At 38.2% G+C, this 18,322-nt stretch overlaps 1 protein-coding gene across 2 annotated transcripts; it reads left to right on the forward strand.

Annotated features, from left to right (window-relative positions):
- Positions 1-4,998: 4,998 nt before the first annotated feature.
- Positions 4,999-11,389, forward strand: LOC5577394 (protein fork head). Of its 2 annotated transcripts, none has more exons than XM_021837867.1 (2): positions 4,999-7,780; positions 8,541-11,389. In XM_021837867.1, the coding sequence occupies exon 2, from the start codon at positions 8,879-8,881 to the stop codon at positions 10,184-10,186; it is 1,308 nt and encodes a 435-aa protein (XP_021693559.1). In that variant the 5' UTR covers positions 4,999-7,780; positions 8,541-8,878; the 3' UTR covers positions 10,187-11,389. The 2 variants fall into 2 exon arrangements, with proteins under 2 accessions (XP_021693559.1, XP_001656474.1); XM_001656424.2 differs by having other exon boundaries at positions 4,999-7,343.
- The last annotated feature ends 6,933 nt before the right edge of the window (positions 11,390-18,322 follow it).

The following is an 18,322-nucleotide window of genomic DNA, read 5'->3' on the forward strand; positions in this document are numbered from 1 at the left end:
GAGACAAGACCATTAGCGCTTTAGAAGTGCATTTTTCGCGTTGGTGTCAAAGTAGACATATCTTGAATTTATTTGTTCTATAATTGGATGATAAAAGTTAGTTGGAAAATTCGCCACATAGGTGGCGCTGCGATGCAAACTTTTTTTATTTCGCCTCCTAGAGCTTTCGCGTCTTCGGCAGTGTTTTAGAAAGTGTAAGAATATGATAAGTTGTCGAAGACACCAAAGTTCTAGAACGTAAAACAACAAAGTTATTTTTTAAAATGTTTAAATCACAAAAATTTTACGTTTTTTATACTTTTTACGACCAAATCGTAAAATGTTTCATTTTGAACACTATGCGTCACTTAAACTTGATAACATGCATGTACTGTTTGAATAAAAATCTTATTTTCATTCAAATATTGAAATTGTTGAAAAACATATTGTAAAAATATCATAATTTTTAATAAAACTTTACTCAAAAAGTTGCAAGTTTTTGCAAAAAACTTATCAATGTTCCGAAATAAGCTAAATTTCATCTGTCAAAGATTGCCGAATGTATATTTTGATATAATCTGAATTCAAAATAACCATCTCTTTCATATATAAATATAATAGGTTCAATGTCGTTTACTTACATAAATTATTATAAGCATGGACATGAGCATGATTTGCCATCCGCAGATGCTATTTCGTTATTACAAGAACAGCTGCACTTACACAGGGAACCAATAGCCGCTACTTTGCAACACATTCTGAGAATTGTGACTTATGTCAGAGAGATGTCTCGTCACGGTCATAACAGGGCGTAAAAAAAAAATATAGTAGGCCACAGCAAAGTTCCAATTGGGCTGTTGCTGAGGAAAACAAAAGAACACACAATAATATGAACATTTCTAGATACCTTAACACCTGACCAACAAAAAGTATTTGATTACACAATGTGCAAAAATTTTGTAGTATATTGATAAAATTAATAATACTTATGTCTATTCTATTTCCATGAAAAAGAAGGTTATTTCAAATTTAGATATGTCAAATATATTAGAATAAACATCCGGCTAACTTTGACATTTGGTAGATGATATTAAGCGTATTTCAGAACATTGATAAGTTTTTGCAAAAACTTGCAACTTTTTGAGTACGGTGGTAATACTTCATTGGTGTTTCAATGCCTAATTGCATCCTAATTTTATTGTGTTGAATTAAACTACAGGTCGGACTCGATTATCCGGAGCACCGATTTTTTTTTTTCACTCCGGATAATTGAATCACTAATAAAAAAATTGAAATGTCTGACAAAAGAACTTAAATATTATCTTTTTTCGTTATTTTATTTACATAATGCGGTGGCGCAGCCAGAAATTTTTTCTAGGAACAGTAAATTTTGATCAGCGTACACAAAAAAACACTTTTTCAAACCCCCCTTTTCTTGAATACGTTATAAACTGCAAAACCATTCATATTGTATACTGCAATACCAAACTATCTCAGATTTATGCATAAAAATTGAAAAACAAGAACATCAAAAAACAAATTCCGGATAATCTAAAATCTAAACTTCCGGATAATCGAATCCCAGATAATCGAGTCTCCGGATAATCGAGTCCGACCTGTATTTGAAAATTTAATAATTTAGCAACAGGCAACGTGATTTTAACGTTTGTCCTTATATTTGTTATTCTGATTTTAAAAGCAGTTTAGCAGTTTATGCGACTAATTTAGTAGAACATTAATTTTAAAGATAACATTCCGTTCTACGTTCACATTACTGAATTTCACAAAGCATCATCGATCGTCAAATGTTTTCGGATGTTTTTCAAAGCTTTGTACACTACTAGCATACTTTGATTGAATTGTTTCGTTTAATGGTACAATGATTCTCAAGCCTGCGGTAGAACTTTGACAACTGCGGTAGAACTTGGCGGCTACCTCAGAATGGAAAATTTTCAAAAGAAACGCAATATATTAATGATTTTATTCACCATATTTTCAGTTAGTGCGCGAGGTTAAGGGTTGGGCTATATGTTTTATTTGATCGAAATTTTTAACGGGTGAGATTTTTTTTCAATCAATCTGATTGCAAGCTTAATTTAGTCTATGAATATATCACCAATTTTCTAGATCTCATATCCTTTTGAAAGGTTTTTAACTGTAGACTTACTTTAATGATCTTAAAACATTTTAAACCTCTATACCATCTATGTGCAGTCTGTGAGAAACTTTTTGCCCGGTCCATTTCGTGTTATTCTGATATTGTCATTATTGTTCTCACTTTCTTTATTTTCATTGTATAATTGCTCTTATTTCATACATAGGCTGTTCTTTAGAGTAATGCTATTAGAACAAATAATAATGTTAAAACTGTTAAACAAATCCAACAACATGAATTCCAATCAAAGCACTGACATTTTCATAGAGAATCACCCTTATTTTGAATATTTGCCTAAGGTTATTCTGTTGAGTTATTAGATTAAACTTGAATCTCGTCAAGTAGCCTAGAGAGTGCACTAAATCATTAGTGTCATCGAAGGCTGTAAATGCGGTAAATTCACTGGAAAATACAACATTTTTATACAGTAGTTTCGCGTTGCCCTTTAGTAACGGGTGTTTTATTACATTCTAGGCATTTTGCCTACAGCAGCGATAGGGATGAATTTCAGTGGCTTCGATGACTGCGATTTGCTCTGCTTGGCTACTGTAGCGTGAATTCCATGACTTTTCGCAACCTTGGATTTTATACAAATTAGGGGAATTAGGGGCATAATGGACACGTTAAGCAAATGTTATTTTCAAGACCATATAACGGCAATGTTTTTAATTTACCCCCGGTTATTTTTCAAGTTTTATGTTAGTACGACGTGCTACATTCATTCATGGTAATAAAAATTACATCAAATGTCAGAAAAAGGAGATAGAAAATTGGGTCGAAAACAAGGCTGGTAAAAAGGTATCAGGGAAAAATGAACAGTTGCATGAAATTAAGTGATTCCAATATATTTAATGACTGTCAATCGTTCCGATATGTAGAGGAGCTCTCTCTTAATCATAATAGCTAAAAAGAACCTCTCTAGGTTTGTTACTTTGCTAAAAAATTAGTTTCTCCAACCGCCTAGCTTATATGACAATTTGAAACTGAGGAAAACTTAAAGTCAAAAATCAAAGGACAATTGAAGCAAAACATAAACTTTAATACCGTCAAACATTCCGAATGCATTACAGATTTCATGCAATGTATGAAGTTTTGATGAAGTATGCATATTCTCAAAGATAGAAGGGGTGTCCATTTCATCCCGTATGTTCATTATGCCCCCAATCCCCCTATGTCACGCACAATTTTGACATATTGGAGCATGTCAATTTTGTAATGCTTGTGACGCTTCCCTCAACTCCTTCCGCACCTTTGGAATAAGACACTAGTTTGAATTTTATGCAGTGATAGTGTTTTACAGTGAAACTTCCATGAGTCGATATTGAAGGGACCATCGACTCATAGAAATATCGAGTCATGGAACAGCAATCCTTTGGGAAGCTGTTTCAAGGGACCATCATAGTAACCATGAAATTTTGTTTCTAGTATGGTTCCATGAGTCGATATCGAGTCATAGAACATCGACTCACGGAGGTATCACTGTAGTTGGTTATTACCTTCTTCTTTTTCTTTCTGGCAGACGTTTCAACTAGAACAAAGCCTACTTCTCGGCTCAATGTTCATATTGGCATTCTCACATTGATTTACTGAGAATATTTTTCGTCAATTAACAAAGCATAGAGTGCCCTCGAAGGTAGAATTTTCCGATCCGAAAAATTCTTTGATAGGCGGAATTGAAACCTGCGATACTTAACTGAGGTCTTGCTGAACAGTTGCGCGATAATCGCTACGAATATTAGGGCTCTATTAAACCGTTAAGGTCTGGCATTCACTCCGTAAAAAAAATCCGCAAAAGTTTATTTTTGGTGCATTCCGCGAAGGGGCATTCCGGGTAATGGGTTTCCGGGAAATGGGTCTTTCTGGGAAATGATTTCCGGGAAACGGCATTCCGGGAAATGTCATAGAATCAGAGAAGACTGATGTGGCATTTTGTATGGAGAATTACATGACGTGTTTCAACAGCATACTTAATGAGAAGACTAAATTTGCTGGTACCACTTTATATTGCCATTCAGTAGGTCTTTTTTAATGCTATGAAGACTCCCATACAAAGTGATATATATTCCTCTTCCTCTTGTCGAACGAATCGAATTTAAATCCGTTGACCCGTTCTCAAGCCATTTTGTGACAAACAAATATCACTCCATTTCCGTCATGAAACTTTGTCCCAAACATCTGTTTAATAGAATAAGTTCTGTGAAAAAAAAAATAAAAAAAAATCAAAATGGGGTTTTTGCGTTATTTAAGATTTAATTTTCTATGAATTTTCGATGATGATACATAAACCTGACCAGTGGATTACAACAGAGTTGTAACAGATTTTGTTACTCAGTTAGAGTGTTATTTCTAACAAAATGTGTTATGATTTTGAATGGTTAGTAGTTAAAATAACAAAATTTACGCTAAACCAAATTGAAAAAAAAAATGTTTTAATTTGTATTTCATTATCTAACAAAAATGTTACTCATCCTGTTTTTTCTCATAACTGGATTATAACCAAATTTGTTACAAGCAATTTCCTTCATTTTTTATAATAAATTGCGTTATAATGATGTTAAAAATTGAAACAACCTTTGTTATTATAACTGATTATGTTTAACTATGTTGTAATTTCCTCCATCAACCCAAAGTGCCTCTGACAAAAAATAAACAAAATTTGTTATATTTGACAAATTTTTATAAAATTGAGCTCCATTTTTGTGTTCCATTGTCCATTTTGGTCGGGTATATGATATTTTTCACTGTATATTGTAGTCCAAACGGTTCACTACAATTTCTACTTAGATTTTTTTCGTTTAAAATCAACAGTTTAGGAACTAGAATTTTCCAAATGGATTGCATGCAAAAACTCATGGGCAATTTTCAGTAGTTGTTCTTGACTCAAAACGATAGCATTATCTATGTAAACCACTCATTTTACCATACTAGAGTGTCCATCCCAGGATAAAAAATCCAGGATTTGATAAATTTCGGGATCTTGCGTTTTCCGAGATACAAGTTTTGACGTCCCGCGTAGAAATGCGTAGAAACAAATGACAGATTTTGAGAAAAATCTGGTTTATGACTTTTTGTACTTAATAACTGTTATGCCAAACATCCATTACACCAAACAGCCTAATAGCAGAAGATTTAATGAAAAATGGTCCTCAGGCCAATCCATCTAAGGGGCCTTCCTTTTACCGAGATTTGGCAATATTAACCGATATCTCAGCTGTTGATATTTCTTTGGACTAATATTGATGCTATGAGTCTATGCTTTACGTTCACACTTTAAAATGATGTATTATTGAAGTTTGTACTTTAAGAGCACGTGATAAAGTTGGTTTATATGCTGCAATCCAGTACTTATTGGTATTTTAAAAGTTTAACTTTGCCTCTTTAAAACAGAATATGCAATTGAGCCTAACATAAACATTTGGCACCTTCTCTGTCAGTGACCGTAATTCTTCAAAACAATACACCAAATATTATGACTGTGTAAATGAAAATCACTGTTGATTTCTAAATCAAACACCAAAAAAGCTTTAACGCATTACTTTGCATCTAAATCTTGTCTGTGCGATTTTCCAGGTTTGGTCATGTTTTGCACTAAAAGCAGTTTAGCGTTTGACTGTCTGGTGGAAACTATTCCTTTAAAAATTAGTATTTCTTACACCACATGCGGGATATCTCGCTTATCGTACACAGTATCCACGTGGTTTTTCTGGCGATAATCATTCGCACGAAAACCGGAAGTTTCAGGTTACAGCAGAGCTTCAGTCGTCCGTGAATCATCCATCAAACCTAGGCTAACCGTTTTCAATCACAAATCCTTCTTTTCAACACACCAGAACCTCTAAGTAGTTCTTAGCCAATCGTCGATTATTGCGCCAACTAGCTTCTTCCTCAATCAAGCCACTTCAGGGCCAGTCACCTTATCACAGGTCTTAAATCACACTTAATTGAATAATCCTGCTGGTTGCCACAGTACGCCAGTACTTTATCAGTGATTCTGAAGTTAACTCATCCGCCTGAAGTCCACCTCTATTCGCCGTCTGATGATCCGTAATCGTTGCAGCTGTCCCAAAAAAACGGAAGTACAAGACACAGCCGTCGATAGCACCTCACAGCAATTGTGTGTATGACACGGTCGAAATCCGGACCCGGTGTAGTTACACCGGGTTCGTCACCCAAGAAGTGTCAGTCGTGTCAACCCCGACCGACCAACCAACCAAACCGACAGACCTTGCGTGGCGAGGAATGTTTTTTTTCGGGGTAGTTCGCCGATAAAATGTCAATTAGAGCAACGGAAGGTGACATGGCAAGGGTGGCAGCATGACGACATCGATTCTTGCGGTCGGACGGATGAGAAAGAGCCGGACCCACCACAGTCGATCCAGATCGATGAAGGACTTTGGACAAACGGCGTGGAGCGAATCGAGTCGGTTTGACTGTTTTATCTTCGCGGATGGGGATTGCGGGTAGGAAGGATTGGTCCCGGTGGATATGGAATGTCCAATTTCATCGAAAACGCTCACCGCACACATCGATCTGCGGCAGGGACGCAATGGATGGTTGCTGTGGGAATTCTAGGAATCGTCCATGTCCCTTGAGAAAATCGATTTCAACAGTGGGAGAGAAGAGTGCGGATGTAGCGGCGCATGCGTTCGTGCGACGGTTGTGGTCCTTATCTTTCCGAAGGATCCTGGATATTCTGTGAGCGAGTATCGAACGCTGCAGCAACGGACGAAGGAGATGCAACAGAGCAGCTGGGAAAACGGAGATGGCTCCGCCCCTTTCGATGACTCGACCGAATTTGTGAATGTGTATCGACCCGTAGCTACGGGGTTTCATGGTAGTGGTGCGATCGGTGAACGTGAGGTGAATTTCTTCTTTGTCGGTGGTGAAATGAAGGTTTCTTTGTTGGTGGCCGATTCTCCTGTAGGTATCAGTTGCGATTGGTCGATGAGTCGGTGCGAACGGGACACAATGAACACGTTGGTTCTGTCTCGCCGCCGAGTCGATTCTGGGAGAGTATGAGATTGGATAATGTGTCGTTAATGTTGGTACCAATACGTTCGCAACGGCCTGTGTTCCGTCACGCAAGAGGAGGATGTGTGTTTAAAGTTTAGCCAGGCACTTCAGTCGAATATTGTTTGAAAGCCAAATAGTAGTTATTCCCCTCTGCAAACAGTCACATCTTGTTATTCAGGAGAGGCAGGCAGACAAAGTTTGTACAACATTATAATATATCAACATAATATAATAATAAAGCACTCGCGCGCGCGAGCTGAAGGTTTTTCCAGCGGGAATTCGAGTGTGCCGATTAGGGATTTTCCTCGCAAAGCGACGGGGTTTTCCAGCGGGATTATCGAGTGTTTTGAGGAGTTATTCGCGTGTGTGGAAAGTGTGACTCCGGAGTGACGTTGGCTCCGCGGACTTTCGTGAGGAAGACTTCCGGTTCCGGTACAGAATCCGGATCGAGTGCTGTGCTTATGCTGATGAGTGTATTATCGTGAAAATTTCGGACAGTTTTCAAAACATTTACACAGCTCGGTGGACACGCATCGTTTGAGAAGAGCACGAGCTTCAGAATTGATGAGAGGCTGAATCGCCACGCACGCACCGAATACGTACGCAGTGGAGTTTGTTGGTGGTAGTGGCCTGGTAGGACAACGGGGAATCCTTCAGTTTGGGGCATCGACGCCGGATGCTGTTTTAGCATCTCGCGTAGCCTGAAAAGCAAGTAGGGTAACTGATCTGTTTTTGGAATGGAAGTCTAAGCAACAAGACTGATTAGTCAGAAATTGTAGATAGAACATTTGGGTTGGACTACACTTCTGCGAATAGTTCTTGGTCCTGTACTAAACACATCATTTACCTTATTTGCTCTTCTTATCAGTAAACTGAAAGTGGTGTTTTTGAGACACAGCGAATCAATATCGAACCATGTCAATGGAAAGGCCCATGACCTTTCTTAAAACGCTTTAATCTTGATCTTAAAGAGTGACCAAAGACTGTCAGTGGTTGTCGATTATTACATTATTTGACAACGGTCCTGTGATCGGTGACGAAGAACTCTAATGATCCCAAGAACAGCCAGTTTCGAAGCAGTTCAGCTTTTGCTACCACACAGAAACCGTTCATCTCAAAGTGTAGATAACGACGACTACCCGACGGTGGATGCTGGACTTTGTGCTCGGTTGCGATAAGCAATCGATGTTTGAATCTTCGTGATTGTAGGGTGTGTGGAAGAGAGTAGCTGACAAGTAGTGTTTAAGATAATCTCCAGGCTACCCCACATTCTACTGATATATCAAAGAAAGAAGAAACGCGTGTTTCAGATCGTGAACAAGAGACCGGGAACGGGGAATGTGACCATGTATCGGAATTGTTTTTGTTTATGATTGATTTCTTAATTACAAAGGTTGATGCAGTTGTGCAGCTTGAAAATCGAAGGAATACCTCGGCACGATAGCGACTAGACATAACCGAGTGCGTGAACAAATAAACAAAGAGTAGCTAGACTTTGATAACCGGTGTAGTATTGGAGTGATAAACAATTTCGGTGATTGCATTCAAGGAATGTGAATCGCTCCGAATGAGCGATTGTGACCGGGAGATGATTGATCTGTAGTCATGCTACTACGGCTCTCGTTGATCACAGAAAGTGTATTGAAGGAAGCAATTTTGATTAATTTGTTTATGCAAGGCTTAGACAAAATACCCAAGTGATAACACGGTGAAGACTACAGTGAAGTGAAAATGCAAAAACTCTATCCGGAAACATCGATCAACAACACCAGTATGGCCGGCGGAAATATGAGCCCCATGCCGTCGACGTACAGTATGAACAGTATGGGTATGACGGTCGGCGGGATGACCTCGGTTTCACCACAGGGTGGATCATTTGGCGCCGGAGTACTAGGAAACCCTGGAATGAGCGGGATGGGTGCCGCTATGAACACCATGTCCAGTCAATGCCTTTCATCGGCTCCGATCGGATACGGTTCGATGGGATCGCCAATCACCAACATGGGTCCCTGCATGGGAGGCAACGGCATGAGTTCTATGGCTGCTATGTCCGGTTACTCCAGTGTAGCTGGTAGCCGAGAAGTGCTTGGTGATCCTGTATCTCCAAATTCAGCAGCCCTTCAGCGAGTGAGAACAGAAAAACCTGCGGCAGCTTACCGAAGGAGTTATACTCACGCTAAACCGCCATACTCGTACATTTCCCTCATTTATATGGCCATCCATAATAACCCGCACAAAATGTTAACTCTTGCGGAGATCTATCAGTTCATCATGGATCTGTTTCCCTTCTACCGACAGAATCAACAACGGTGGCAAAATTCCATCCGACACTCGCTTAGCTTTAATGACTGCTTTGTCAAAGTGCCCCGAACTCCAGACAAACCCGGTAAAGGTTCCTTCTGGACGTTACACCCTGAATCTGGTAACATGTTTGAAAACGGGTGCTACCTTCGGCGGCAGAAGCGATTCAAAGACGAGAAGAAGGAGATCATTCGTTCGATGCACAAGAGTCCAGCTCACAGTATGGATGCAACGAGTCCGGATAAAAAAGACCCCCATGATGACCACCACCATCATCACCGAGACCACAAAGTAACTGTCGATACCCACGGAATGCTGAATTCCTCTCACGGCAAGGACACCGATGCGCTAGCCATGTTGCACGCTACCGCGGATCTTTGTCTAGCGCAGCAGTCGCATTCCCAGCATGGACCCCATCACCAGCAGCTTCAGCAAGAGGAATTGTCTGCCATGGTAAACCGATGCCATCCCTCGCTACTCAGCGATTACCACTCGATGCACCTCAAGCAGGAACCGCCCGGCTATACGCCCTCTAGTCATCCGTTCTCCATCACCCGATTACTACCGACGGAGTCCAAGGCCGACATCAAGATGTACGATATGAGTCAATACGCCGGCTACAACGGCCTTAGCCCTCTACAGAACTCGCATGCTGCGGCGGCCGCCCTAGGACAGGACTCCTACTACCACCAGAGTCTCGGTTACCACCATGCATCGGCCGGAACCACCAGCTTGTGACACCAGTACCCGTTGGCATAAGTGAAGCTTAAGAACTACTACGGTTGCTATGGAGCCAACGGCAACAACAGCTACAGCGTTCATCAGTTCAGCATCAACGGCAACAGTTATAACGGTAATTCCATTAGTAGATCCTCCTGTAGTAGCAGCACCGACGCTGACCCTAATTTCCCATTCTAAATCCGACTGCTTCCGATTCCTGAATTCCGCTCCTCTCTCTTGGTTTAGCGAATACAGTTGAACGCCTCATTTGTGGTACAGGATGTGACGACAAGAAATGCAGTTTTGTATAAATGACGTGAATTGTCATATCACTAGATTTTTACGCTTTCTTTCGTGTCACATGCTGTACCCCTGTGGAAGAAAAACTAACCTACAAAAAAAAAAACGATGTTATCAAGTGGATATGCCCAAAGTCATCCGTTCGGCAGTCCCATCTCGCCAAAATGTCTCCAAAGTTCGGCCACTCACTTGGAAACAATCAACGCATCGGTATGCGTACGCGTGTTCACGAGAGGGCTTATTTGTCTATTGTAAATGCGCATTTTTTTTCTTTTGTTCACGCCATGAGCTTCGCTTCGTCCACTAAAATATGCTAAATTCGGTCCGGTGTTTGGGCGCTGAATGGTTTGAAGTTTTCGGCCAACCTTTTGACCTTCGATGAGGACCTCCGCGCGTGGTTCGGGGGCTGTTGCTAAGAAGAAGCCCTTTTCACAAAGATGGGGAAAAAGTCATTGCTAGGTATGAGGCTGGTACTTCGAGCATCGGTTCGATGGGGATCGCATCTTAGCTGCGAGATCATGAGAGAGGCAATTGAGAAGCTGCTTGTTTATATACTGTGGCTTTGGCTGTGTTTGATCAGCTGGATGTGACGAGTGGTTGCGTATTGGCTCTCTTGGCTTAGGCCAATTTCCTAGATGGATAAAAAATTTAGCAACGCAATTCAGTTACTCAATTTGTAAGACCGTAGTTTTGTTATGCCTACCTATACTGTTCCAGAAATTTATGATCATCGAAGTCTACCCAGCTTTGAATTGCAATACAGAGGATACATTGGGGGACTTGGCTTAAGTATTAAGAAAGATTTCCCTATCGATGGCTTCTAACGGTCTTCGAAATGATATAAGGGATCATGCACAAATTACGTCACGCTCCGAGGGTGGGGAGGGGGTCAAGCCATGCGTGACAAGTCTTACAAAAATTTCGGAGGACTCATACAAAAAACGTGATAAAGGGGGGGGGGGGTCAAAAGAGTTGAAATTTAGCGTGACATAATTTGTGTACCATCCCTAACTGTTATATAGACACTAGACCTGCGCAAGTTTCGCCGCTAGACCGCATAGAACAGAAGTTGACAAAAAAAGCTATAAGAACCGTTTCTGTAGAGTTCATATATCGAGAAATTTTCGACAAGTTAAGGTGAAGAACTACTACTCAACTTACTTTGGTTGTGCTATTTTGAAACCTGCACAGGTTAGCAATACTAAGCAACAGGTTTAGTATTACTTTTAAAATAAAATTATCAGAAATTTGTAAGAAAACATAATTGATAGAAGGTCGGAACAGGGAACAAACTTTTATTTCATGTGGTTCGTTCATATGATGCTAAATGTTGTGATTCAAATAATTATTCCAAGCCGTCCTCCAAGATAAATAGTCCGGAATTATTCCAGTGATTCTACCAAGGTGTATACCAGATATTTTTCCAATAGTCCTCCAGTAGTTTGTTTTTCAATAGGAGATTGCCTCAAATGATTTTTTGCAACCTTTCCTTAATTTAAACCTCCTGAGATGAGTTGTTCAATAATCATTCTAAGTTATATGCCTAGTCTCCTTCTAAAACTATTCATTCATACATAATTTTTATTTCCGACCCACTTTCTAAGTGCTCCTGAATTCGCAGAACATTCGTAAATATAAATCTGATATTCTTGCAATGTACATTTTAAGTTAAAAACACCATACCGTTTCGTTGTTATTTTACCTGCTTTGGCTTTAACTAGCTGTAATAAGACTTTTGAAGTTAAGAGATAAAGCTTTGGGTTCATCACTAAAAATACTGATTTTGATACGGCTACTAGTTAACCAGTTAAGGGTAGCCACGTATATTGTTATGGTTTAAAAGTATTACGATTCTTAAATTTTAAGATTCATCATACAAAATTGACCCCAAAACCAAACTTTCAATAACTTTGTTACCCAGAAATAATTAAAAAATATAATTAAAGATTTGAATATTTTTGGAACTTATGCAACATTACACCGACGAACATTTTTTTTAACTAGTTCGTTTATTTGAGGCTCAATCGCGTTTAACACTTTACAGAACCGAAATTCATTGTTGTATTATTTACAATGTATCGACTTTTTAAGCACCAACATTAGTACGGGATGGAGCCAGGGTACTCGTAGCAACTCTAGGTTAGTGGTCACAATTTTTAAGGAAGGACATAGGAAGGATTGGTCACAGACGAATTTTTAATAAGACTTAAAAAGTAATCGAGAGTCGTTGGTGCAACTATGAGTTTGCAGTTCTATGACACAGTTCCGAAATCCGTTGTATGGATTCGAAAAACATTTCTTCAACATACAATTTAGGTGTTCTTGGAAGATTTTGTTGACATAAAACTCTTCTCAAAGTGCTTCTATAATCATGGGTCATTTTTAAAGATGTAGTACATGTTATTGTACGAATTCCTCCAAAAACATTCGGTTTAAGGACAAAATGTCGAAAGACAGTGCGTTGAAAGACAGAATGTCGAAAGACAGAACGTCGATTGCCAAAACGTTGGTCCCAGTCGAAAGCAGCAAAATTTTAACAACGGTTTGAAATTGCTTTCCAGATTTATTTTTTGACATCATGGTCGATGAAATGTGCGTTTGGCACATAGTGAATTATTTATTCTTTCGGAAAAGAATCATTATTCCAAGTGATTTTTGTCTTTGTCCTTTCAACGTGTTTGACATTTGACGTTTTAGCATTCAACGTTCTGTCTTTCGACATTTTGTCACCCAACCTCGAAACGATATAGGGATGAAACATCGAATGCCAGAACGTCGAAAGGACAAAACGTCGAAAGGGCAAAACGTCGATTATTCTATTCTTTTGGAAAAGAATCTTTCTTCCACGAAATTTTCGTTCCCGGCCAATTTCCACTTTTGAACGTTTTGTCCTTTCGACGTTTTGGCATTCGTCATTTTGACATTTGACGTTTTGTCTTTCGACGTTTTGTCACCCAACCAAAACATGCAATCATCAATTTTCGCACGAATTTGATTAGGTGTTCCTCTATAAATTTTTCAGAAGTATTATCAAGCTCTTCTTTAAATTATTCTGATATGTGTTTTCAGTAACCTCACTATGATTTTTCCAGCATTCAATTTAATAAAACCTTTAAAAATTACCAGAAGTTTTTTTTAGCAAATTGAACAAAAATCTCTCAAGGATACTTGTTTTGAAAATTAATTTGATTTTCAAATTTGTTGAAAACGGCTTAGGGACAAAATGTGGAATGCCAAAACGTCGAAAGTGGTGAATTTTTTCATCATTGTATAGCTGACTTGTTGTTTTCACAGCGGAATCGATAAATGTGCTATGACTTACGTTTGGCACATGATGAATCATTTATTCTTCAAAGAAATTTCATTTCCTTCATTTTTTTTCTCTCTGAAGTTTCGACCTTTCGAAGTTTTGCCTCTCAACGTTTTGCCCTTTCGACGTTTTGTCATTCGACGTTTTGGGATTCAACATTTTGTCTCTCGACGTTTTGTCACCCAACCATGTGTTCTTTTATAAATTTTTTAGAAGCATTTCCTTATAGCTCCATTGAATTGTTCTGATTTTTCTTTTCAGTAACCTCACTCTAATTTTTCCAGCCTTCAATTCAACAACACCCTTCGAAAAATTAGGTTGGATGACATAACGTCGAAAGACAAAAAGTTGAATGCCAAGAAGTCGAAAGGATAAAACGTTGAAAAGAAAAAAAATGAAGGAAACGAAATATCTTGGAAGAATGAATGAATTATTAATTATATGCCAAACGTTATTCATACCATATGTAATCCATCCCGATGTGAAAAATAGATGTCTGGCAAACAATTTTGAAAATTCACTGCTTTCAACGTTTGGGTTTCGACGGTTTGGCATTCGACGTTTTGTCTTTTGAAATTTTTTCCCTAAACTGAAAAATTGCCAGAAGTTTTAACAAAATTGAACAAATATCTCTTAAGGAAACTTGTTTTGAATATTAATTTGAATTTCAAATTTGTGAGTTTGTTGAAAACGGTTCCGCATAGCTTTAATCTGTCATTAAAGATGGTTAAGTGATAAAACGTCGAAAAACAAAACGTCAAAAAACAAAACGTCGAAAGAAAAAAACATCGAATGCCAAAACGTCGAACGGACAAAACGTCGAAGGGACAAAGCGTCGAAAACACAAAACGTCAAAAGAAGAGAATAGGAAGAAAACGAGAATTACTCGAAAAAATCATTATCTTCTGAAAAAAAAAAGAATTCACTATGTGTCAAACGTCATTTAGAGCATATTTGATCGACCACAATGTGAAAAAAGATATTTGGACAACAATTCCAACTCGGTCCTGGAAAATCCTGGAAATGTCCTTTCAAAATTCTGTCTCTTGCGACGTTTTCGAATTCGACGTTTTGTCTTGCGAAATTTTGTCTCTAAATCATTCGAGATACATTCAGAAAGAGTTTTGATTGTGGTTTAAAGGAATCTTGAAATAATTTTATATACTCTTCAATGACAATCGACTATAAACCACATTTTTCTATAATTTTCAAGCTTTGGAACCATTTGAAAAAGAATTTGGAAAGTTCAAATATTTTTTTTTGGAATGCACGTGACATGATATTCAATTGTACATTTCTCGAAAGGGTTAGGACTTCTTTCGGTCCATTTTCATACCATGGCTTGTGATGAAATACACAGTAAACTTGTAAAAGCAGTATTTTTTGGTTGTTCATGGTTTCTGTGAGAAGTGCGCTAGGGGAAAAGCACTAATTTTCGGCATACAAGAAATCTGTAGCAATTTTCAGATTTTCATACAAAGTAAGCTGGAATCGAATGGATGGGTCGAAAATTTGTGCTTTTCTCCTAATGTTTTAGGTGCTTAATATTAGAAAACTTGCCATTAATTAAAAAAAAAACGTAAAATGTCTTTTATACATACCTATAATTAATGTAAGAAGTGTTTTCAAATTCATGAAACATTCATAGAGATCATTTCAACATTCTATCAAGGAGCCTCACCTTGGTTTTAGATGAAGAAAATCATTCCAATGCCTTCTCATGAGTTCTGTCATTATGCTTTGAATGTGTTTAACTGAAAATCATACAATAATAGGGTGCTAAAGCCCTGTCCCAATGTTATTAGTAAACGCTTCAGTTTAGGTCAGAAAAACAAGTTTACTCAATTATCAAATGTTTTGCGTTGGTTTAGGCCCAAAAACACATTTTCAGTTTTAGAGATTTCGTCAAAGCCTTGGTTTAAACTCAAATTCTAGGTGAATTTTGTTTACCGTGTCGGATTCATAAATGTCAGATAGAAACAACCTTGGTGCAAAAAACGAAATACAAAATTGAAGTCCTTGTGGCGCATTTGTTGACTTAGTGGACGTCAAACATGGTCAATAGCAGTGGTTCTCAATGAAGACAAACATTTTGCAGACAAATATTTTGCAGACCACTAAAAATAAAAAATAGATGATCTTGAAATCAAGGCATGAAAACGAACGTTTTGCCCAAGTTAGAACACGAAGAAAAATTTAGTAGAGCTCAAATTAAGAATTAAATTAAATAACTGAAGCAGCTATATCTTGCGAGATTTCCGCGAATAGTCTCGTCAAGTACTAGTATAGTAAAGATCAATTAGATCCTGTTCACAAGATTTGTGAAAAACTTGGCGGGCAAACCTAAAAATTGCATCTGTAAACTACCACAAATTATCAGTGATGGAAAATGGCGAACAAGTCTGCTGATCTGGAACAAAAACAAAACAAAATGCTCGCGAGCATCATAGTGCTGATTTACTCGCATCTGTCGTGCTCGCGAGTAAACAAAGCTAAAGTGACTCGTCAACGTGTTCAAAGTTGTTCAAAGTTCAGTGCGCTTTTGTGAAAAAAGCTTTTCCCACTCCAAGATTCCTGGTTTTCATGAGTTGTCTGTCAAAACCTTGTTCGGTTACTCGCGAGTAAATGTTCGCGAACTTTTTGCTATTCCTTTTGGTTCAGTCTCCCAAGAAGGCGGGTAAGAACTTACTCTCACCATGCCTGTTCGCGGATCTGTCATATTTCTTTTGCGTAGGTTTACACTCGTAGGGTGCTTTGTGATGCGAACATTTCCACGACTGTAGTTAATGTAAGCATTCTGCTATGATCTTCTGTAAACTCTAGTAAAAGTTTAGCCAGGAGTCAATCAAGTACAGTTTTGGACAGAATAAAACTCTCATTGACAGTCATTCGTACAAAATTCCTACCTACCATTTAGTCTAAAAATTGTGCCTCCAAAATGTATTTTGTCATTATAAAAAAATCTAATATTTGGGAAGATTTCTATAAAAATCCGGCCAGCCACTCATCAATGGTATTACTAGAAGTATTTTGTAGATTTTTTCTCCAGGAATCATCTTTTTTGTCGAATTTTCGAAAAGATTTGAATATTTCGTCAATTATTCCTCAAGAATGCTTCGCTAGGATTGTTTTTTATTAAAAACATAAAATGTATCCACTAAGAACCAGATCCTGAAGCTTCTGTTTATATTTTGGGTAAGAAGCTCTTCTTCTTTTGAGCCAACAATCGATAATTAGAATTTTGACCAGAAACTCTTAGAAACTGTCAGAAATGTCGCCGAATTCTACTGATGCTCAATATCATTTCAAAAATTTCAAAAATCCTGGTGATATATGTAAGAAGATTTCGCCAATGGTGAGTGAATCAGTTCAGACCATGATGTTGGTGACGAATATTTTTGGCCGATGTTGCAAGAAAAATTAAAAATATATGCCAGGAGTTTTGCATATTTACCTCGAAGAATGATCTGAGCTAGGGGCCCAGATAGCCGTAGCGGTAAACGCGCAGCTATTCAGCAAGACCAAGATGAGGGTCGTGGGTTCGAATCCCACCGGTCGAGGATCTTTTCGGGTTGGAAATTTTCTCGACTTCCCAGGGCATAGAGTATCTTCGTACCTGCCACACGATATACACATGCAAAAATGGTCAATTGGCATAGAAAGCGCTCAGTTAATAACTGTGGAAGTGCTCATAAGAACACTAAGCTGAGAAGCAGGCTTTGTCCCAGTTGGGACGTAACGCCAGAAAGAAGAAGAATGATTTGAGCTTCATTTTTAAGCTCCCATTGGAATAATATTCACACAAAGTCGGTTAGAAAGAAGTACATGACATACAGGAATTCCGTAGTTTAAAATACCCAAAATAAGATATAATTTATTAATATGTGAAGTATCAAAAATTTGCAACGCGGTAATAAAGAACTCTAGTAAAGCCATCAAGATTAGAGGCTCCTCACATCTATTTATAGATAAAAACACAACACTTATTTACAATGGCTTCGCGGATCCCCTGGAAAGGCGCAACGCTCCCTAGGGGTCCGTGGTCCACTGGATGGGAAACCCTGATCAAAAGTGTCAAGGTTCAAATTTAGACCCATATTTTAAACTAAGTTTAAATATAATGTTGCCGTTACTTTTGCGGAAAATTTGCCAAAATAGCAGCAAAAATACGAACTTTTTGAAAGAGACTGACATGGATTATAAGATAAACTTTTGTCAATAATGGAGTCCTAAAATTTGTGATAAAATCTTGTTTTTTTTTATATTACAAGTAAAAAAACAAGTTTTTATCCAAAATTTTAGGTCCCCATTGTTGACAAAAGTTTATCTTATAATCCATATTATTCTCGTTCAAGATGTTCTTCATGGATTTTGCTTTTTTTTAGTTCTATCCCGTTAGGCCTAAAGTCCTTAGGCTGAATGTCGTAGGGCCGAGAGCTATTAAGCCGAATACCGTTAGGCCGAAAGGGTCGTTAGGCCAACAGCTTTATTATGCCGAAACTCACCGGTAGATCTAACCATAAATTGAAACCTAACAGGGATAG

Source organism: Aedes aegypti, chromosome 1 (assembly GCF_002204515.2).
Source record: "Aedes aegypti strain LVP_AGWG chromosome 1, AaegL5.0 Primary Assembly, whole genome shotgun sequence".
NCBI lineage: Eukaryota > Metazoa > Arthropoda > Insecta > Diptera > Culicidae > Aedes > Aedes aegypti.

Excerpts from the sequence above, each read along its gene's own strand:
- LOC5577394 (XM_021837867.1), top strand. The coding sequence starts at position 8,879 with ATGCAAAAACTCTATCCGGAAACATCGATCAACAACACCAGTATGGCC.